This window comes from Camellia sinensis, chromosome 8 (genome assembly GCF_055761805.1).
Source record: "Camellia sinensis isolate YWXY chromosome 8, ASM5576180v1, whole genome shotgun sequence".
Classification (NCBI taxonomy): domain Eukaryota; kingdom Viridiplantae; phylum Streptophyta; class Magnoliopsida; order Ericales; family Theaceae; genus Camellia; species Camellia sinensis.
In genome coordinates, this window is record NC_138968.1 from 18697190 (window position 1) to 18720754 (window position 23565).

Consider the following 23565-nt stretch of genomic DNA (forward strand, 5'->3'; position numbering starts at 1 on the left):
CCTCCATGTCCGCCGCCATCTTTCGAATTAGTTCATCTTGTTCCTTCATGCGATCTTCCAGGGCTTGAGGATCAATCCTCCTCCTTTGCCTGTTAGGACTTTGAGAGCGACGAGGGCTGCTATTCCGCCTTCCCCTGCCACTCCTCCTGGAATTATGTTGTTGGGGCTCCAGATCTGCCATAGGAGGGACAGAGGGTAATCCTTCTCGTCTTGCGCCTCCGTCTGGAGTTAGCCCGTCGACGGCGGACTGCGGTAGTTCTTCAATGTGTGCCATTGATTTGAAAAAAAGGAGAAGCTTAGTCAAGAGGTTTTTGTTCTTGTCTGTTCTTCCCACAGACGGCGCCAATTGTACGAGGAGGAAATAATTCTCCTCGTATAATCCTGTTGACCAAGTCCACGCTCCTCCGTACGACGTCGCTTTATCACCTGAAAACACAAATGTGAGCTAGCCGGCAGGTGTGTGCCGGAAACCTCTCCGATGCCTAAGTCAGTAAGCTTGACAAATAGACAAAGTTTTATGCTCTCAGAAAGAATTGTGTTCAATTACCTCCTTCAATGGTGGTGCTTGTGAGCTTTTATAGGTTTCGAATGGCATAATCCTAGTAGGACTTTTATTTCTCCATGCAGAGTCCTTCTAGGATTCATATTCCTAAGGATAATGCTTATCCTTTTACACCCTCCCCCACTGCTTAAACCAAGTGGGATAGTTTTTACCACGGCCGAACTTCTATGTGACCGAAATAACACTGGCTATGCTGAGCCACAGAGTAGGCCGAACTATCCTTAGTTCGGTTTTCTCCTGCTCAACCATGGTATGCTGAGACCAAGCTTCTGAGTAGCAAGCTCCGACCGATCTAACAATAATGCACCGCAACCGGACTAACTTTGAGACCGGACTAACATCAAGTTACCTCCAGACCGGAGTAGCTTTACACCATCTTGGGCCGAAGCAATTACCCCTCTCCTAACCGGAGTAACCATACCTCTCCTGGGCCGGTGTAACTATGCTTCTTCTGGGCCGGAATATCATTACGGCCTTTTACTGTGTCCTTCACACTTTGGGCCATAAAGTCCGTCTTACAGCTCGGTTCAATTCTCTCCAAAAATTACCCTCTCAGTAGTTATTGGAGCATTTGTTCGAGCATTTATTCGTACGATTATGCAATATGTATTAAGAAAAATAGGTGGTAGTTCGAAATGGGTGAGGGTCGAATGGTTCGAAATTTGAAAATCATGTCGTTTTGTGATTTTCTTTTTCTTTTTCTTTTTTTTCTTCGTTGAACTTCGTTGAACACAGGAGAACAGAGGGGAAGAGGAGGAGAGAGGGAGAAAGAGAGAGGAGAGGAAGGGCCAGTGCCTCCGCCGCGAGGAGCTCGTCGCCTCCGCCCGCCGTCCTCGTCGCAGCTTGCAGCTCATTCGTCGCCTCCGCCCGCAGTCGCAGCTCGCAGCTCGTCGCCTCCGCCCCGATCGTGCCTCTGCCCCCCGCCTCCGCCTCCGCCTCCAACCCTGATAATTGGGCCCCCTCCACTCCTTCTCCTCCTTCCCCCTCCTCCTCCTTTCTTCATCCTCCTCCTCTGATTTTCTACTTGTTCTGAAAAAAAAAAAAAAAAAAAATGACACCAAAAGGAGGGGATGAATGGAGCTCTGTGTGTGTGTGTGAGTTTTCCAGAGGGAGGGGATGAACAGAGGGAGGGTGGGTGTACAAAGCAATTCGAGCCTTTCGACCCACGCCATTTCGAGCTACGAAATGGGGTTGATGTATTAATTTGTGTGTTAATTAATATATCAATTAGTATTATATCATTATTAATAACTCTATCTATTAATTAAATTATAAATATTTAAAATTTTTAAAATTATATCACATCATTTATTAGTACATTAATTAATACTTATAGCATTATTCTTATTTGTAAACACAAGTGGAAGTGACGGTAGAATCATGATTTTTAACCAAGGGAGGCAAAATATGACATCTCGTTCAATTTTGTTTTGATATATATTCTTTTTTAATAATATAATTTGAAAAGTCTAATTGATATATACGATTCGTTTAAGATGTGGGTTGGTTAATTTTTTTGGTTATTTTTATCTGAGACTAAAAAGTTTCATTCGTGATAGACTTTTTAGTTTTTATTTTTATTTTTATAAAAGAAAAAATAAAATAATTATGATTTAGATGTGACATTCTATTTTATTGATTTTTTAACTTATTTTATCTTTTTACGACTAAAATAACCAATAAAAAAAACCTCCCAATCAAACAAGTGCATAGAGTTTATCACAATGCTTATTATTATTTAATATTTTTTGTCTTGATTTTTTTTTTTTTTTGAATTTTAAACTTATAGTATTGTTAATTATGGAAGGCCCCGTTTGTTTTCAGAAGTATAATGGAAGGGATTAATAGTGAGGAGATTGATAGTGAAAGGATTAAGTAAAATTGTGTTTATTTTGATGATAGTTGTTAGTGTAGGAATTGTTAAATTATTTTTATATAAAATAATAAAACAAATAAAAAAATATAAAAAATTAAACATTAATATTTTTTAAAACAAATCCTAATATATAAAAAATAAAAAAATTTCTAATCCCCTCACTATTTTTCTAATATCATCTCCACCTCCTCCATCTCAATCCCCCTTCCAACCTCCATCTATATCACCTCCTCCATTCTAATCCCCTCCCCAACTCTACAAACAAACATAACACTAAATAACCACACTTCCATCCTAATCTTCTCCTATCTATTTAACCCCAAAACAAATGGGGGTGTTAGATATTTATGTGCTATTAAGAAATATCATAATTTTATTGATTTTTTAAAAAGGATTAATTATAATTGATATTAATAAAATAAGTGATTACAATAAAAGAAAATTAGCCTGAAGTTCCTCTTTCATTTTTAGTGATGGAAGAAATCCACAATATTATTTTATGATATCTAAAGTCCCTTAACCCCACACTCATAGGGTGTGTTTGTTTGGACGAACTGGATAAAGGGGGATTGTAATCCATCGGACTGTTAGTCGTAGGATACATTGTCCTCGGATTATTTGGTTGGATTGGTTGTATCCTATGTTTGTTTAGTCATGGGATTAGATGTCTGGATTGGACTATTTTTAGTGAATCTAATGTTTGGTTTGACAGATTGAATAAGAATAAATGTTCAAAAGACTATTTTACCCTTGTAATTTATAATTTATAATTTAACAACACTAAAAAATTTTAATTTATAGGCCATAATTTTTAATTTATTATTTTCAATTAAATTAAATTTATAATTTATATTTTTTAAATAATATATAATTTTAAATTAACAACACTAAAAAAGTAATTTTATTTAATACAAAAATTTAATTTTTTAACAAAATTAAAAAAAATTAATTTATAAGGCCATAATTTATAATTTATTATTTTTAATTAAATTAAATTTATAATTTATATTTTATTTAATATATAATTTTAAATTAACAACACTAAAAAAATAATTTTATTTAATATATAAATTTAATTTTTTAACAACACTACAAAAAATTATTAGGCCACAATTTATAATTTATTATTTTTAATTAAATTAAATTTATATTTTATATTTTATATTTAATATAAAATTTTAAATTAACAACACAAAAAATAATTTGTAAATGTTCAAAACACTATTTTACTCTTTTCCAATTGTTTATTGTAATAGCATGATGGTAAAATAGATATTTCACACATTTGTCCCGTGGGATACCAATCCCATGGAAATAATCTCACCCCTCCCCTTAGGATACAATAATCCCTCATATGAGGGATTAATAGTTCGGAGGAACTATTAATCCGGAGCAAAAAAAATTAAACCAAACAATGAACTATCAGTCCGGATGGACTAATAGTCTAATCTTATGAAATAATCCCTCAAAACAAACACACTTATATATCACAAAGTAATTTGACTCTCTCAAACACAAAACTTGCTACAAAACAGATCACAAAAAATGCGAAGTTCTTGTTTTTGAACATCGAGATTGCTCCACTATCAGCACCGCTCGATCCTCTTGATCTCCCCGGAGTCATATTTCCACTCGTCAAACTTGGCACCGGAGACTCAGCGCTACTCGTAATCGCAGTCGGAGTTGTACTATTACTCTGTGAAGCCTTCACCAAATCCAAAGTCACCTTAGCATTCAAATTTGCCTGCTGGAACTCATGCTTGTCCGGAAAATCGTTCATGATAGAGTCAGCGACTTGCCAAACCTGATTCATCGACGAGCTATTCGTCGACAATGTGAGAGTCGCAACGATCTTTATCATTCCGCTGAAGTACTCAACGCTCTTCTTAGGGACTTCGAAGGCGATCTTCAATTGAACGATGGATCTGTAGGAACTGATATTGTACGTGTTGACTGACATCAAGCCGTTGGATTACTTGAGGGCGACAAGAGCCTGTACGTTGGCCATGCTAGTTTCGATGGGGTTGAGGGCCTAGGCGATCCAACCGTTAGATTTGACTGGAGGAGCAACGAAGGCGATGGAGAAGGAAGAAGGGCTAGTGGAGGTATGCGCTCAAGGAAGGTAGGTCTCTGGTTTGTTCAAATTTCTCTAATTGTTCAAATTTTTTTGGTTTGTTGCTGTCCAAATGTCTTATAGTTCAGAGAAAATTGGTCAAAATAAAAATGGTGGTTGTTCAATTTTCTCTGGTTTGATAAAAAAAACACAAAGAAAATTATGAGCAAACCAGAGAAAATTAATCAAAACACAAAGAAATTTTATGGGAAGCCCAGAATTTCTCTGGAGTTGGATTGAATTTTCTCTAGATCGATATTGAGGGACCTTAGACAGTATAAAAGTATTGGGTGTCCTTTATGCTATAAAATTTTAATAACAGGGACCCTAAAAAAATATCCCCTTACAATAATGCTAAAAATAGAGAAAAGTATAAAGAAATTATATGTGATTCAAATTCATTTTCTGCGTAAATCCCACTATACAATAACTGAATCTAAAACACATAGTATTATTTTTCCTTGATATTTTTGTGTTTAAATTATTGGTCTAACTATAAGGAGCAGTTGAAAATATTGTGATGAGTAAAAAATCAAGAAGAGATTTTAAGGGACAACAAAAAAGTTTAGGTTGCTTGGTTCCATTTTTTTAAAAACACTTTTCAGAAAATTTTATTTTTTTATTTTCTGAATTTTTTTTGTTTTTACTGAATTTTTTTAATATTTTAAGCAATTTTTTTTACTTTTTAGACACACCCAACATAAATGCACCTAAAAAGTAAAAAAATTGTAAAATAAATCTTTTAAAAATTCACTAAATACCAAAAATACAAAAAAAATATAAGAATTCAGTATATTTTTTATATTTATTAATTTAAAAAAAAATTCACAATTTTTTTACTTTTTAGATACATCTAAGTAATGTGCATCTAAAAAAGTAAAAAATTTAAATTTTAAAAATATTCACTAAAAACAAAAAAATACAAAAATCAAAAAACTTAATTTTAAAAAACTTAATCCAAAAAATTTAAACCAAACACACTGTTCCGTCCCTGTTCATAAATAGAATTTTCTATACGTGGAGGGGGGAGCAGGCCACTCCTGGTTGCTTAACAGTTCCTTAACAGTTCCGTCCATGTTCATAAATCACCCATACTAAGGCTTAGTTTGGGAAGACTAAATAAGTGTACTTTTTAACTTTTTATGAAATATGGGTTGGGTTTGGGTTGGGTTTGAAGTGATGTGTTAGAGAGGTGATGTGACTTAAATAAGATGATGTGACTTAAATAGGATAGTGACTTTTTAACTTTTTGTCTTTTTTCAATCATGCCAAACTTGGCCTTACTTATATTCCACTTAGTCTAAATTATTTATTTTATATTTCAATAAATTATATGGGTGACATAATTACTAAAATACTCCTAATAATAATAGCTTGAAATGCGCATTAATGTTCACATTAATAATGTGCATGTTTCATGATATAAATATTCACACTATTAATATTAACATTCACATTATCAAATTTATTTAATATAAATGTTTTCATTGTCAAGTGGCTAAGGATTTAAAAAATATTTGTAAAGATAAAATTGTTAATAAATATCTTGAATATGAGAATTAAGATCTAATGGATCAAATGTTTAAAATAATAGAACTTATTAAAATAAAAGAATAACTTATAGATTAATTGAGATACAAGTATTTGAAAGAAATTTTTTTAATAGATTTCCAATTATGACTCTATTCTTATTCTTAATATTTCAGACTCTAATTTAAAACCCTTAGCTAACCAGACTTCTCACGTGTGGTATTGGCCGCCATCACCACCTCTTGCATCCTTTTTTAGCCTTATTTTTCCCTGCCACTCTCACATGCTTCCCTAGCCCCGTCATTACCTTTCTCCTTCCTCCTCTTCGACCTCTCTTTCTCCTCTCGATAGCCCTTATGCTCTTCATTTTTCCATTCACGACCGACCCTAGGCCCAAACAGCTCTATTCAGCAATTGCAAACCCTCTTTCCGATCCATCTATTGCAAGGTCTCCACTCTTTACACTACTACCCTAGCCACAAAGAAATAAATGGAGATAATAAAAGTGAAACAAAAAGAACATGAAATAAATGGAGGGTAGCGGATAGGGAGTACTTCAAGGTGGGTAGCGAGTTGAGGGGTGGCGGAGAGTTGTTGGACTAGAAGTAAGGTTAGGTTTTTGTAGGATGAGGGATAATTTTGGTATTAAGGCCTCGTTTGGAAACATACTAATTTAGTAATTTTTTGGTTATTTAACTAAAATATGAGCTAAAAAAATTAGTATGTTTGGGATGATTTTTTGACTTTTTACGAAAAGATGTACAAAAAGTAGAGAGAAAAGAGAATCTTTGACTATGTTTGGGATGACTTTTTAGCTTTTTACGAAAATATGTGCAAAATATAGAGAAAAAAGAGAATCTTTGACTTTTTAGTATAGGTCGTTGACTTTTTGACTAATTTAGTAACTTTTTGACTTTTTAACTAAAAAGGAAGATTTCCAAACGAGGCCTAAGTGGGCGTCTTAAAATTTTTCATAAAATTTGTATTTTTGAAGTAAAGGTTCAAAGAAGATCGAGCACCAAAGAGGAAATGTTAGTGCTATTAGGTCTCGTTTGGGAACAAATTTTTTTAGTAATTTTTTGACTTTTTAACTAAAATGTGATGTAAAAAAAATTACTATGTTTAAAATGACTTTTTAACTTTTTACAAAAAGATGTGCAAAAAATAAAGAGAAAATGGAATATTTAACTTTTTGGTAAGAACTTTTGACTTTTTAAATTTTTTAATAACTTTCTAATTTTTTGACTAAATCGATTGCTTCCCAAACGAGGCCTTAGTGACACTGAGAAAATTTCTACTTAAATCCTTGAACCTATAACATTTAACCGGGTTTTGGATCCATTAGACTCTAAAATTGGATGTTTTTGTGATTTGCAAGCAATCTGCATTTGTCAGCCTTGTTTTTTATGTTAATTTTTTTACTAATAAAGGCAAAAAATTATATTGTTTTGAAAATTAATTATTTTAATTGATTATTTTTTCACTTTTTAACTTTTTGATAATAAATTTTTAACTATTTTAGTAGACCTGTTTGACATATACCAAAAGAAGTTAAAAAATATTTGTACCAATTTAAAAAGACTAGACTATCCTCATGCGTGCATAGGTAATTACACTTTTGAAAGGGTGAAATAGAAAATTCAAGCAAAAAACAAATGTTTTACATTTTTTCCGTACAATTAAAAAAAGTCACTTCCAAATGTTTTTTTTTTTATCTACTAAACAAAATTAAAAAGACAAAAAATCACTCAAAAAAAAGCTTATCCCCAAAAATTGGCAAATAATGGTCAAAGATTCACCCAAATGTTAGCTCCACAATGCATAGTTTGAACAAACACCATAGATAAAAAAATAATAATAAAACAATAAAAAAACAAGGATACTACAGACTCAGAAAAATATATCTAGAATTTACTCAAAACATTAATCTGTGATTCAGATTCATTCTATATATGAACCCTACAATACACAATTTCAATTTCTACCACAACCTATTCTTGGTCAAAATCTCGGTCCCTAAACTTTCTGAAAGGAAAAAAATCATGGTAATTTTAAGAGAACTTTTCTGGTTCCCTATACGTTTCCATAGTTGTGCTCATTTCACTTGTGGGCATGGGGAGTGAAAAAGCTGTTTTTACCCAACAGGGTTCGACCATCCTACCCAAAAGTCGCACACATTGAGGAAATATAACAGGATTGGGAATCACCTAGTTAACCAAAAAACAAGTTGCCCGGGCCTGATGCTGAACTTGCTATCATCATTATGGGCTCAAATCCATCTCATCTCAAAAAAATTGAGAAAAAAAATAAAAAATAAAAATATAGGGTAAAAGTTTAAATCCAAGGAATAAAAGAATCAATGTAAAAAACGCAACTCGAAAGCAGAATATGATACATCATGTTCCCTATGTACCTGTCACTAACAGTTCTTCCTATCATTTGGCATTTTCTTCGGATGCTATATATGTCCAGTACCCATTATCTGTAAAATTTCCGACAAGTCAAGTTTTTGTTGTCTACTGTCACATTTGTAAACTACGATTCTCTTTATCTGTGATTGCCAAGATGTGGAGTCACTCTTGAAGAGAGCTTTGTCTTTCCATCTGAATGGCATTCCACCAAAAATGAATTGCCAATGCAGCAATGTATCATGTGTGCATTCACACCAAGAAAGCCTAAAAGATTCGCATCAGGAAATCCTCCAAAACATCTGTAGCACTGGCATTTGTGGTGTTGTTTTTGTTTTTGAGGCTAGTCACATCATACACCTGCACAGACAGCTCCTGAAACAAAAACATAGCATTCATTTAGCTCAGGAAGTGCTGTCTCAAGTTGATCCATGCTAAGAAAGATTTACATTGGGGCTCACTCATATCATCCTACAAGCATACCATCCTATTTTTCAAAAGGTTAGGCAAGCCTTTGGGAAAGGTCATTGCCCACTTGGGTTTGACACTTGGGAAAGGTTTTTTTTTTTGGTTTTTGTTGTCTTCAGTATAAAAAAAAATTAGAATTTTTCAAAAAAGATTTTATTTTTTAGATCCTTCTAGACTAGACGGACTGAAAAAGTAAAAACTTTTGACACAAATTAAAAAAAAAAAAAAATTCACTGAAGACAAAATTTAGGAAAAAATCTGTCCTTTTTAGTTGTAGCCAAACAAAGAGCACCCTTCCTCTTTGTCTTATCTTATAAGTTTTAGTGTCAATTTATTCAATTAGTTTTCCTTCCACAACATCATCTTAGTTTTCAGTGTCTTTTGTTTGTGTCACGGAGAGAAAAAAGAGAGAGACCTGATGACCAAGACGAGCAGCAAAATGTTCTCTCATCAATATATTTGACATTGAGCCCAATAAACCAAGATCCCACAGTAACATCATCATGGGCGTAAGTTTGAAGAATAGATCTGCCAACTCAATTGAACCAGGATTCAATAATTGCTCCATAAGATAGTGGGTGAGAAAACTGCTGCACTTGACACAAAATGAACTGACCTGTTTATCGAAATAAATTTAGCCAACGCTTGGGATATGACGACCATCTCACCTGAAGCATGACGGAAGTACCTGTCGGATAAATCATGCTGTAAGACCAAAAATATTGGCAGAAATTGAGTTTAATGAGTCAAGGAGTGATATAAATTAACATGAAACTGTGAAATAGAGAATTCTAGAGCGATTTAAGAACCAGACTCACACGAGAAATTTGACGTATCATTGATCATTCAAAATGTTCAAATTAACGTACACTTATGACCTATGAGTAAGCTAGCCAACTGAATTCAACAATTTCAAAATGTATGTATACATATTTTTCCTCTTGGCTGGGCAGAATCAGCTGGTAATATATTAGATCAATACACAGGAAAATAGAATTTCAGAAATATATTCTAATTCACAAATTAGTAAGACTAAGAATATCAGCACAAATTGAGTTTAATGAATCAAGAATTTGATATAAATTAACATGAAACTGTGAAATGGAGAATTGTAGAGTGATTTAAGAATTAAACTCACATGGGAATTTGATCTATCATTTGGGGATGTACATCATCAGTATATCATTGATCATTCAAAATGCTCAAATTAATGTACACCTATGAGTAAGCTAACCAACTAAAGGCAACTTCTCCAAAATTTACATATACATTTTTTTTTCTTAGCTGGGCATATTAGGTCAATATACAGGAAAATAGAATTGTATTCAGAGATTTTAACTCACAAAATTGTTTTCCCTATAACATGCCAGGTATAAGAAATTAAAAATATTAGAATTATGAAATGTAATGAAATTTCCTCTTCAGAACTGAATTACAAGCCTTAATCAGATCAAGTAACACTTACACTTTCCCATCCCCAAATTTCCACCAATCTGGTTCATACCATTTGTGGCTCCTGCCAGATTCCAAAAAAAAAAAAGTTTGTAAACAATGTAGAAAAAAATGAAATTCACATTCTACATGCAAACTATCACTTTGTAAGCCATTCATAATTGAGTTAAATTTGTTAACCAAGCTTACTGTTCAGAGAAAACTTCGCCTGATTTCATACAACCAACATATACACGAGGCTTGTCTAAATGAGCTGCAAGTGAATTTCCCAGGGCATCTGCACCAAAAAAATAAATCATAGCTTCACAATCCATTACACTTAAGTTTCAATCCTTAATAACAAAAGTATCACCAAAATGCATCGATCACGAACCAATATTTACATAAACATCGTCATTGACTTTGGCATAGAATTCAGCATCCCAGTTCTCTGCAGCATGAGCAAAGAACAACTTTGTCTTCTTTGGAAGCTCCTCAGGTGCCTCAACATGGTTTTCCTGTAAATGTTTTGAAGGAAGAAAAAAATAAAATAAAAATGCTAACGATGAGCTTAAGCTGACTGGGACAGATTCCATACATAAATAGGAGTATTCAAGCAAAATATGGCAAGTCCACAAGAAACTATAATTAATCATACCAAGCATATTCATGGTGATAATTGAGAAATGGGCAAATTACACAAATAATCCCTATAGTTTGGGGCTTGTGTCACTTTGGTCCCTGACTTTTCAATTGTGACACATTTGATCCTGAATTTTAAATCTTGTTCCAAATAAGGACAATTGAAGATATCATTAGATTTTGCAAGGGTAAAATTGTCAATTTGATAAAATATCAACTAATTTGACAAAAATAAATGTCAAACAAATATTTTTGAATTTTTAAAAATTATTTCTACCCACTAAAAATAAAATTATGTAAAATTGATAAATCTTTTAGACATTTATTTATTTTTTTTACCAAATTAATTTTTATTATGTGTTTAGATGATGATCATGTAAAATTAATTTAAAAAAATTAATCATGTAATTTTTATTAATTTTACATAATTTTATCATTGGTAAATAAAAATAATTTTTAAAAAATTTTAAATATTTTTTTGACATTTATTTTTGTCAAATTAGTATATATTTTATCAAATTGACAATTTTACCTTTGAAAAACCTAATGATATTTTCAATTGTCCCTATTTGGAACAAGATTCAAAATTCAGGATCAAATGTGTCACAATTGAAAAGTCAGGCACCAAAGTGACACAAGTTCCAAACTATAGGGACTATTAATGTAATTAACCCTTGAGAAATTATAAGAATTTATAGAAAATTCTTTTATGATTTATTTTAATCAGTAATGTAATAAGAAGAATGTGAGTTTCCATGAACTTCCAACTCAAATCCTATGCTCATCTTGATCCAAAAAGGAAGTGCGGGACCACAAATTCAATTTCCCATGCTTAGGAATGCTGAATAATCTTTAACATATTTGAAAAATATGAAAGACAGCAAAATATGTGTATTTTTAGAAGTCAGAGGCTTATTGCATGAGTTGTGCCTCAAAGAGAGAGAGGTTTATGGAAATGCCCTAAACAGTGTTAGGGAACCAAGTTGGGCATTTATCAATACCTTTATATTTGACAAATTCATAAAGGATGTGGCCACAAGCAGGGAATCTGTACAAATTCATATGTTTCCTATAACTCCAGCTTATGTAGAAAATATGAATGTTACTATCTTAACAAATATATATGACTAACCTACAATTTGTGGTGGCTCTTGTCATGGGATTGTTCAACCCATAAAACTAAATATAACAAACTACTGTATATATATTTTTTCGATAAATAAAAGTCAACTTTATTAACAAAGAAGCATCAAGACGATGCTAATAAATACAACATAAAAGAATCAACAGGAGAAGTATCTATAAAATCCACAAAAGTAAACAAATTCACCCCCATTAGTAAAAGGTTACATCAAACACATCAATTAATCACCTTTTCCCTCACAGCTATCTATTCAACTTAAAAAAACCATTCCAAACACATTAACTTCTTTCGCCTTATAAAAACCTAAAAAGCCAAAAAAATAACTAAAAAAGCAAATTGATGAAATTACTTATCAAGAAGAAGAACCAAATTAAATGAGCTCACACTTCCATTTCTGAACCCACAGCCATGTACACATGCAACTATGCAATTATATTTGGCAAAACACAAAAAAGGCAACAAAAAACCCACTACACATAACTATGAGTTCAAATTAAGTATGGTAAACAAATTCAGAGACTCCTTGAACATACAAAAATACTGAAGTCATTGGTCTGCTTATTTTCATTGTCAATGTCTCTGTCCAAGCTGTCCCCGCCATTAGCACTGCAAATCAACAATTCACCATAATATTAATTTCCAACCATTGTAGTAATTTAGGCATGCACCAAAAAGAAATAGATAAAAGCAACCTTCTTCCAATGATGAATCGAACAATGATGCCTTTTTGATCCTCCATCTTCTTCAAAGCTGCACCTGCAAAGATGATAACCATGCAAGAACTATACTTGCATAAGCTAAATGATTCAATACATTCATATTTCAGAACACCACTAAATATTTATAACAAAGAATTGCTTTACAAAACCTAGTAACCAAGCCAGATTAAGCAAATCACAAGGAGATGATGTAGTGATTTGAAAATGCTGCACAAAGTACACAATCGATTGCTAACACCAAAGATCTCATCAACAGAAAATCGATGTAGGTTTGCAAATTTGTGATGTTTGTGCAGTCAAAGTTAGACCGCAGCATAAATGAAAACAGACTGATTTACCCTTGTTTCATGCAGTATATTGGCACACCACATGAGTAGGGAATTTAAACCACGTGGCTAAAGAGGAAAGGGACAAGACAACCATGCCCTTAGGCCCTAACCGATTTCTATTAATTGCAAATCAACAAGCTTTTGTTTAAGTCAATGAGAAATTTGATAACCAACAACAGCAAGAGACTTAAAAAATTAGATATTTAAGTCTTTACTGAGTTAAGTTCAACTATGGCCCAGCCCATCAGCTTCAATACCTTACTTATCGAGTTAAATGAAGTCTCCTTCATTTATCCCATCATGAGGTTTCATTTACTACATCATGTAGCATCATTAGGCTTACCCAAAAGCGCCATTGTCTGATTTCACCTTTCCTCTAGCCATCTTCTTCACTCATTTCAAGTATGTACATACTTGATTGCACCACTGCCTTAGAGAAAGTATAGTTTTGTACATTGCCTGCTCTTACAATTTATTCAAATATAAAATTGTTCAAATAGCAATACATCTTAGAATCAGTCTTTTCCTATTGGAGGTCAATTTCTGAAGTTCAAATTGTAAAACAGCATGCATACTCTTCAGTTACTCTTCCCATACAGTACACAGCAAAAAGGGTAACATGCATATTATTGTTTTTGGATGCAAACCCTGATCACATGCATATTCCCACATTCTGCATATAAATTCTAAAACACAATACTCTCCAGAATCTTAATTCTGCGGCTATCTTCTCTGTATTTTAATAATTTATCCTTAATCCTGTATTGGAAAAATAGGATGGCAGCACGTTTAGGACAGATTCACAAAAAAACATCACTCTATCAAGAGAAAAAAAATAAAATAGCAAGCGCACATATAAGGGTGGTACTTTACCAGTTCCCATCCACGCCTTGCGGATTGCATCTCTATTGTTCTTGCGGCCAAACGTTGTGAGTATTCCTATGACCACTAGGGGCCTTTTCTTAGGTATCTTATTAGTCTTTGACCAGTGGTTCGAAGTGAAACCTTCTTGTTTGGCGGCTACCAGTTCCATCTCAAGGGCTGATAATTTCTTCTGTTGTTCCCTAACATGCATAAGATCCTTGATCAAACTTATTTTAAAAATACAAATTAATGCAAGTGTAAAACGTTAAAACCCAAATAATAACTGACAATTAACTTACCTGCAGGCAATAATTTTCAGTGTATCATCCACTGATATTGCAGAGTGCCCCTGAAAATAAAAAACTATTTGTTCACTTAAATTACTCCAAATAAAGCTAAATGTGCACATGGACATGCCATGCAAGTGTGCACATGGGAGTGTGAAAAAAATACTTATCAGTTTCAACGCAAGTAGGCACATGCATGTTTTTGTGTAAAGCGCCACTTATTGGTGTCAAATAATGCACGATGCCTACCAACACTATTAATACAGTGGGGACAGTAAACCCACTTCTTTTATAAATCAAACATGTTAGATGTTTCTAAACTTGTCATACCATCAGCCTTGTAGGCCAAACGAAACCCAGGCAGCTTTCTCAACTTTCATGTCAGGAGCTCAAGTCCTTATATTCTCTCACTTAGCAAAAGAAAAATACATAACCAAATAAAGTGAAAATTTTGTATAACCATGTCAGTCGGTAATTTTATCCGATGACATAATCATTTGAATTGTGTGAATCTTCAAATGTGCCATTGACTGAAAAAAATACCTAGAAATATTGATGGGACATGCAAAATAATAGTTGGAATGCCACATGATTTGATCCTAAAGAATAGACCATTCCGATGGGCCCAGTACAACATCAGTACTACAAAAAATGCAATACCAATAAACATTTTATTACCTGCCCAGTTATCCTATCAAGCTCTTTTATTAAATAGACCCGGTTCTCTGCATCCTGCCACAAGCTATCTCCAGAAAAAAGAAAATGAAACATACTCAGCAAATAAGACTTTAAAAGGGAAAAAAAGAAAGAAAGTGTTATGGTGATAATCAAATGCCAGATGCGCTGTGAAATGTCTCCTACACTAAAAGATATTTTTATGTAAAATCTTTTACATTTAAAAAAAATCACTTTTTCTGATATTCATGTGCTTGGTCGAAGCACAAGAATTAAGTTAAAATACTAAGAAATGCATGTTAAGCAAACACATAAATACGCAAATAGGCAGTGACTTGTTCTAATTGTATTGGGTGAACCTCGAGGTTACAGAAGTTGCGGAACGTGAATAATGGACTCCAACTTCAATTTTATCATTAGGAATTACGCGGTGAATATAAGCATTCCAAATTTCCAATAGTGCCACTGGTATATAGATAAGTATCTATGTGCACATCCATCTATACATACATTTATAATCTGTTACATACACTTGTACTTAGCTACACCTGTATATGTGGGCTACCATATACAGGTTCCTTTGGCTACCATATATTTTTGAACGCACATTATGCATCTAGGTGCACATGTATACATACTTGCACCTACGCAGGTTTGTAAATTCACTTTTGTTAGGTGCACATCTATTCAAATTATAATAATATATCAAGCCAAAGAGATCAAGCCAGCAACGTGTGTGATGAACAGAGAGGTAGAAGTGGATTGTTAGGCCTTGTTTGTCATGTACTAAAAAAGTCAAAAAGTCACAATCCTATTTAAGTCACATCATCTTATTTAAGTCAGATCACTTTTCTACCACATCACTTCAAACCCAACCCAAACCCAACCCATATTTCATAAAAATCAAAAAGTGCACTTATTTAGGACATCCCAAACCACCCTTAATCTAACTCATGGCTAGGCTAGTTGAGCTTTTGCCCTTGGGGGGATGGGGGTGTAGTCCTCCTTTGGAATTTTTTTCCTCTTTTATTTTTATATGAGTGCAGAATATTACGGGTCTGTTCATCATCCTCCAGTTAGGATGAGTGTCAGATTGTGGCCAGTTTTTGGTGTAAATATAACGAATGCTTCGGGGTCTATTATGATTGTGGCCAGTTTTGATGTATTGATGCCAGATGCTTTGGGGTCGTTTCACTTTTATCTATTTTGGGATATTTGATCTGAATATGGCCGGTATTGGCCCGAGACCCCAAGAAAGAGGTCCTTATTGGGATGACTTTTAGTTGCTCTTTATTTTTCTATTTTTCTTGCCCACCTCCCTTGTTTTTGCTATTTTAGCTTGTTTTTCCTAAGTGCGTGTTATTTTCGCCTAGCCTCTGAGGTTGCTCTCCGGGTAGTGTTTAGAGCATCATTGTGATATCTCAATTTTTGGTATAAAACTAACTGCTTACCAACCATAAATAAATAAATTTGGAAGATTTGTAACAGATATTTTTTTTTTAATTATTTTTTTAAATGCCCACACAAGCAATTACATAAGAACAGTTATGCCAGTTTTTTTTTTTTTTGTCCTTCTAAAAAATCAGTAAACTACTTCCTGCCTAGATTTCATAGCACACACATCTTGTGCGCACAACCACTAGTATATATATGTATGTCTACAACCGAATGTCTATCTCAGAAATTACTTGCGCAAATTGTTAGTCATTCTGGAATTTTCTAAGTTATTATACATACATCAGCTCATAAAAAAAAAAGTTTAAAAAAACAAAAAATCAGATACAGAATGTTCTAAAATCTCACCACTCCAGACTAGACATGAATTCTAAATTCAAACACAAAATTTTAGAAAAATTGAGATACGATTCATGAAATAAACAGTTTGATAAAATCAGAGAGAGAGAGAGAGAGAGAGAGAGAGAGAAACTCACCGGCCGGCGACATAAAAGGAAGCCATAGTGGCGAGCATGGAGAACAAGAGAGTTGAAATTCGGGATCTGTACACCACACCGGAGAGCCGGTTATACGATTCCTTCCTCTGCATTTTCCCAAAATCGAATTTGAATCCCGATCAATCGATCCAACAAAACACAGATCTTTCTTCACCACTTGGTCATGTTCTATCGAATCGAACTGGCTCGAACAGAGTTTGCTCGAGCAACGAGAAATAGAGGGAGAGAGAGAAAGCAATGGATTTCAGTTTTTCCAGGTCGGTCTCTGGATTTCAGTGCCAGAGGCAATAAAAGTAACGCATCCCTTTCAGTCAGTGTTGTTTCCTTCTCAAGCGTGGGAAACACACTGGGCCAAACACGAAACGGGCCACCAAGTCAGCGGCGGTGACACGGTTCGGTCCTAGCCCATTATCAAAGCCCATTGCTACAATCTCCAAAGGTGTGGTGAGCATGGTTGGGTTTTAAATAAATCATTATCAATCCGTTGCCTATAATTCTATAAAAATTAGAATTAAATTAATCCATCTAAATTATAGAATCAATCTGAACCAAAACCACTTAAACATGGTTCAGTTCAATTTAAAATCACAGTTTCGCATAATATGTTCACACAAAAAATCATATAACATTCACCAAACAAACTAGTATAAAGCAAAAATTGTTCAACATTAATGTACTCATGATTTTTCAAAGGAAAATTCTAACATACACACCCTTAAAAATGATGTACCATATGCACCCTTAGTTATCCCATTTTCTTCTAGTTATGACCAATTTTCTTAGTTATAACTTATGAGATCTTTAATTATACCTTATGTTATATTTGGTTATGAAATTTTTGTATTTTTTAGTTATGATTGATCAAGTATGAAATTATGTTATTTTATTTATTAGTTATATGGTGCATATGATATACACATTTTGAGGGATGTGTGCCATAGTGTTTCCCCTTTTCAAGACCTAAACATATTGTTTTACCATTAGCTTAAACAAATATAATATCTAGTAAATAAATATATTATTTATCATGTAACAAGTATAAAACTCCCATTGAATAAACATTTTTGTGGCAACAACAATTAAATAATTAAAATTATGTTAAATAATTAAAAAAATCAATTTTAGTGGCATAGAGAAGAGAAAAGAAAAGAAAAGAAAACTGGAACAATATGAATTTCGGTTTGGTTTATAAATAAGAGGATAGGATTGTATGCATTGGGGCGTATAGTAGGTATATGACATAAGTTATATACGGTCTGGTTCTGTTCCAATCTAGAATCGTAGATTTAAATCTAAAATCGATACACGAATACCACTTCCCCAATTTTCCAAACCAGAATTGAACTACAAATTAAAAAAATACACTAAACCTACCGGATTGGGGACTGGTTTAGTTTGTGAATTTTTCGAATTCTTTACTTAGCCCTACCAAATGGTTTGTTGTATTAGAAAAAAACAAATTATGAGAAGTGGTACCCTGTTTGTTTTCAAGAGATAAATGGTGGGATTAGACTAACCATAAGGAGGGACTTACAAACATCATGTTTATTTTGAAAATATGCCATGAGATTAACAGTCACATAGGACTATGAAACCCCTCTAAGGAGGGGACTAATAGTCCCACGAGGAGGTGATATTCAAATCCAATCCTATGGGATTATAGGTGAAATAATTATTTTTGTCCCTTATTTTACAAAAATAATTTAATATAAAAATAATTTTCAATATTAAAATATAATAGTAGCAATAATATGTGTATACCAAAATATATATTATAGTTATAAAATATAATTTTTAATATTAAAATATATCAAAAATACCAGGATATTTATGAAATTTTATATAGTTAATCATATCATAGAATGACAAAACAAATGGTATCAAACAAATATATTTTTTCTTAATCCCTTCACTCAATCCCACCATATTAATAATGGCCTATTTTGACAATTAGGGGAAAAAAACTAGCTTATTGGCTTATTTAGATCATATCACCTCTCTATTTTTTTAACATATTTTTTTTAAAAAAAAAAAATCAATAAACCAAAAAAAAATCACTTCTCAAAATAGGCCAATATTCTCATTAGCAATACCCACGCTAGCAATCTCACCTAACCTAACTTTAAGAACAAACGGCCCTGAAAGTCATAGAAAAACAAATGGTAAATTACACTTTTATTCCCTTTATGTCTGGTTGTCACAACCCAAACCCGCCCCTAAAAGTTTAGGTCATGACCGGCCTGCACTCAGGCCTCAAAGACAAAATTTCAAAACTATTTATTCAAATACGAGGCCTTAAGCGGAAGCAGATACCAAAAATAATAAATGTCCATTGAGCTGTGCATACATGATGACTTGAAATAATTAAACTATTTAACTACACACTCCAAATTTACATATATAGAATAACAGAGCTTATACAGATCTTACACACTATAAGAAAAACTTTAAACAAAACTAGGCTTGACGAAATAACACTACGCCTCTACACGGAGGCACTTCCTAGGAGGCTTGACAGAGAGGCGGACTTCGGTACAAACTTTAATGTTGATCCTTTGATGGCTCACCTACATATATACATAAAGTAAAAAGGTGAGCTAAAGCCTAGTGAGTAATAATAGTAAAGAGGTTAATGAAAGATGTCCTTAACATGAGGAAAACCTATTTCACAAGTCTGAAATGTATCTTAAATCATATTAAAACAACCAGTTATCATATCAAAATCCATGGTTTTTCAAATGAAATACATATCTGAAACCATTACAAAACATCTTACCTGGTGCGTGGTACGCCTACTTATACAAAGGGTTAGAATCATATTTCAAAATAGGACATCCATTCATTCTTATAAAATCACATTTCGTAACATAAGTCATATAGCGATGTAAAAACATTTGTATTTATGTCACATTTTCTGAACGACCTCAGGTCCATGTATAACAAAACAGCCTTGGGCCCAACGTAATAACAAAACGGCCTCGGGTCCAATCATATATTAAAACGGCCTTGGGCCCAATTTATGTATGTATGGACCCAAGAGGTGACTCGCACGGACTCTAGAGGTGACTCCAATTGTAGCACTTAGTTCCATACAACACTTTGTTCTATACCAAAAAACAATAAATCTTAAAAACCGAACAATTCATATCATGTCATAGTATAAACGGAACAGATAAACGAAACGGCCTTGTACCCACCATATCATATTACAAACAATTCACATTTCTTGTTCATAACTCATTTCACATTTCTTGGAAACTTGTGCATTTTGACAAAATACGATATTTAGAGAATCATGTCATGCATAAATCAAAATAGATAATGAAAAATATATCTTTACTATACTATTACTCATAGTGATAGACTTCTGGTAGCAGTTGGGCGATGTTCTTATCTTGACCTACAAACACAATTACATAACCCAACATATCAAAACATAGAATTACTCTCTTTGAACAAATTTACTCCTCTTAATCTTTTCTTAATCAAATAAACCGGTCCCTTACTTTGTCTTTTAACCAATTATTTATGTTGGTTCTAAACTCATTAGTCCTCAATGGGTCATAATTCATATCAAGGAAAATAGGAAGAAACGGAAGGAAACTGGATTAGGAGAAAAAATAGCATGAAACAGGTAGACAAGTGAACAACCTTCACTAATTTAAACATATCTATTTGTGTAATTATAATTTGGGTATGAGATTACCACCATTAGAAACTAGACTTCCGGGGCTTGAATTTAGGCTTAAGAATCACTTAAAACGGAGTCCGGATAAGGGAGATATGCTTGTTTAAAGTTGGCTGAAATAGGGCAATCCGCACGTGCGGAAATCCAAACCGCACATGCGGTTCTGGGCTTCCAATAGCAGGTCCAAAATTTCAGTATGTTCTAAAATGGTTTCTTTGCATGGTCTTGAGCTAGGGCTTAGTAAAACTTAACATAAACCTTATGAATTCATGGATAAACATGGGAATAAGGTTGTTTTCCAAATCAAAGGCATCAAAACTTGGTTTAACTCAAGAATTAAGAATCTTTTACAAGAAATTGATACTATATTTTTGTTACAAAACCTAACTTTTCTTCTGAATTCATATAGATCTTCATTTCATATGTAATTTTATGAGTTCAAACCATACAAAACCTCAAGATTAAGGCTCAACCTCTCGCAATCAACTTTAAGATAAACAAATATAAGAGAATTAACTCTCAAATCTAACAAATGCAAGGAATCCATGTTTAATTTCTCTCTTTTCCTTCCAAGTTCTTCATTTTTAACCCAATTTGATTCTAATTGCTTTCTATTCTTAGATGTTAGGAGTGTTAATTACAAGAATTAGGGATGAAATCTTACCTTGGATTGCTTTCTAGCTTGGATTAGATGAAGTTCTTGGAGTACTTTCCTTTTCCCCTCTTTTCCTCTTCTTTTCTTCTTCCCTTTCTTTCTCTCTTTTGGTTCTTTATCTTGATGTCTCCAGAACTCTCTCAATCTCTCTCTCTCTCAGAATATTTTCGTTGAGGCTAGCAAAGCCTATACACATATATCTATATGTAATATTTAATAAAATCAATTTAATTCATTATGAATCAGATTTTTACAAAACTTTATACTAGGCTCTAAAAATCATGCTGATCATAAATATGTAGTCGGTTTCGGTTTATCGCGCTTCTAAAGCTTTTAATTTTCAGCCCAAAGGTCACAATTTCAACAGATTTTCTTATAACTGATAAATACAACTTCAAATCCTTATAATTCACATCCTTAGACATGCAATTACACAACAACCACATAATTACACTAATCATGACAAATTACAAGTCCCACATAATTTAGTTAACCTAATTTGACTTCCATTAGAGCCCAATTAATTGTATTTAAATTATCAGTCTGAATCAGAATTCTTAATCAAACTTCCAAAAGGCTTCAAATATCAAATTAAGTTTATTTTCATCATCAATTGTGATTTCTCACATCAGTAAGGCTCTCAATTTCAAGTCAAACTCAAGGTCTCCTTCAATAAATTGCATATTGAAATTGAATACCTCATAAATAAATTGAATTAGCAATAATCTTAATTTCCACTCCTCATAACGTAATTAACTTCAATTCAAACCTAATTAATCAAATCCCAATATTACAAATCTGAATCGAATATCTAATTAAACCTCCATATGGTCTGATACTCTAAATTAAAATAATTCGACTTACTACTTATCTTTTCTTGAGCCAATCAGGCTTTCAATTTCTAATTTCAAATAAATCTTTCATAAAATCGTATACAAATCAATCTCCATAATTTTCATAATTCCCAAATTAAATAAGAATAGTAGGCAATACAATTCAAATCTCCGTCATTAATTAAATATAAAGTATTACGCGATAGGATTGTTGCACTAGTCACTTTCTTATGTTGGTCTTTAAAATTTATTTTTTCTTGCTTTGACCCTTCATGTTTCAATTTTTTTTCAGTTTATTTTTAAAGCTAATTTCTATTAGAAATTAGATAAAAAAAATGAGATATTGACAGTCATGTGGCATACAAATATTTAAATAAATTACAAATACATCCCTTGAGATTTGTTAAAATACGAATTTCCTCATGTGGTTTGAAAAATTACAAATACCCCTTTATCTGAATTTTTTATTTAATAGAATTAACTGAAAAAAATGAAATTCTTAGGCTGTGTTTGGTTGTGCTCTCCAAATATATTTCCACCCTCCTATTTGCGTTTTACATTTGGATACAAGTTTCAAAATTCAATTCCACCACACAGTTCAAAATGCAACTCTACTTCCCGTTTGGTAGATTTTGCCGTTTCGTCTTCTCCACTCTGAAACGCTTCCAAACGTACATATTCTCTCTCTCTCTCTCTCTTCAATCTTCTGAAAAGCTTCCAAACATACATATTCTCTCTCTTTGGTCTTCTCCATTTCTGAAAAGCTTCATGTGCAAAGGAATTTAAAGCTAAAGATCACAGCTGAAGATTCTTCACAGGTCGTCTTCCTCTCTTTGAACTGAATTGTGACCTTCAAATCTAAACCATGCTTGTGAACCCCCTTCCCACCCATAAATTTGAATCCACTAGCTCCCACAAATCAATTGAGTTTCACTTTGTGCGTTGTGGAAGATTCACCCTCCGAGCAACAAAACAATGACAACAAAGAGGTAAAGTAAATCACAAATTTCTCTCAAAATTTATATTGGTTCTATATACAACTCACTGATTTCTTGCTTCATCCCGAAATTCATCCCCAAATTTATTTCTCTCGGGCCAAATTTGTGAAGCATATTCTCGAATCAAACGGTTACCGAAGAAGCCCACATCCACCCACTCTACCTACTTCATCATCAGTGACAACTATTCCACTCTTACTACTCTGGTACATATATCCTTCAATCGATCTGCTATGGAATACTTGAGAAATAGAAATGGGTTTTCTAATTTGTCCAAACGGTGTTGAACCGGTCATCCACCAGGACAACTGGCCGGTCATCCTCCCAGTTGACCGCCATTCCACTACTCCCACCTTTGGGTCGACCGCCACTCACCCCTTTATTGCTTCTC

General features: G+C 33.2%; 1 protein-coding gene and 1 pseudogene across 3 annotated transcripts; both read right to left on the minus strand.

Annotated features, from left to right (window-relative positions):
- Positions 1-3894: 3894 nt before the first annotated feature.
- Positions 3895-5627, minus strand: LOC145797606 (auxin-induced in root cultures protein 12-like; annotated as a pseudogene). Its single transcript, XR_014339110.1, has 3 exons — positions 5569-5627; positions 4449-4534; positions 3895-4391 (listed from the first exon to the last, which is right to left on the minus strand). The product of XR_014339110.1 is annotated as an auxin-induced in root cultures protein 12-like (transcript).
- Positions 5628-8429: 2802 nt separating this feature from the next.
- Positions 8430-17380, minus strand: LOC114288130 (hydroxyproline O-galactosyltransferase HPGT1). 2 transcript variants are annotated; one of them, XR_014337418.1, is made up of 12 exons: positions 16980-17343; positions 15052-15115; positions 14386-14435; positions 14096-14286; positions 12867-12930; positions 12708-12780; positions 10783-10906; positions 10599-10686; positions 10423-10473; positions 9574-9662; positions 9373-9485; positions 8430-8864 (listed from the first exon to the last, which is right to left on the minus strand). XR_014337418.1 is itself a non-coding variant. In XM_082882173.1 (12 exons), exons 1-12 carry the CDS (start codon positions 17090-17092, stop codon positions 8842-8844), a joined length of 1026 nt encoding a protein of 341 aa, XP_082738299.1. In that variant the 5' UTR covers positions 17093-17380; the 3' UTR covers positions 8430-8841. The 2 variants fall into 2 exon arrangements, 1 of the variants encoding a protein (XP_082738299.1); XM_082882173.1 differs by having other exon boundaries at positions 9574-9645; positions 16980-17380.
- Between the last annotated feature and the right edge of the window lie 6185 nt (positions 17381-23565).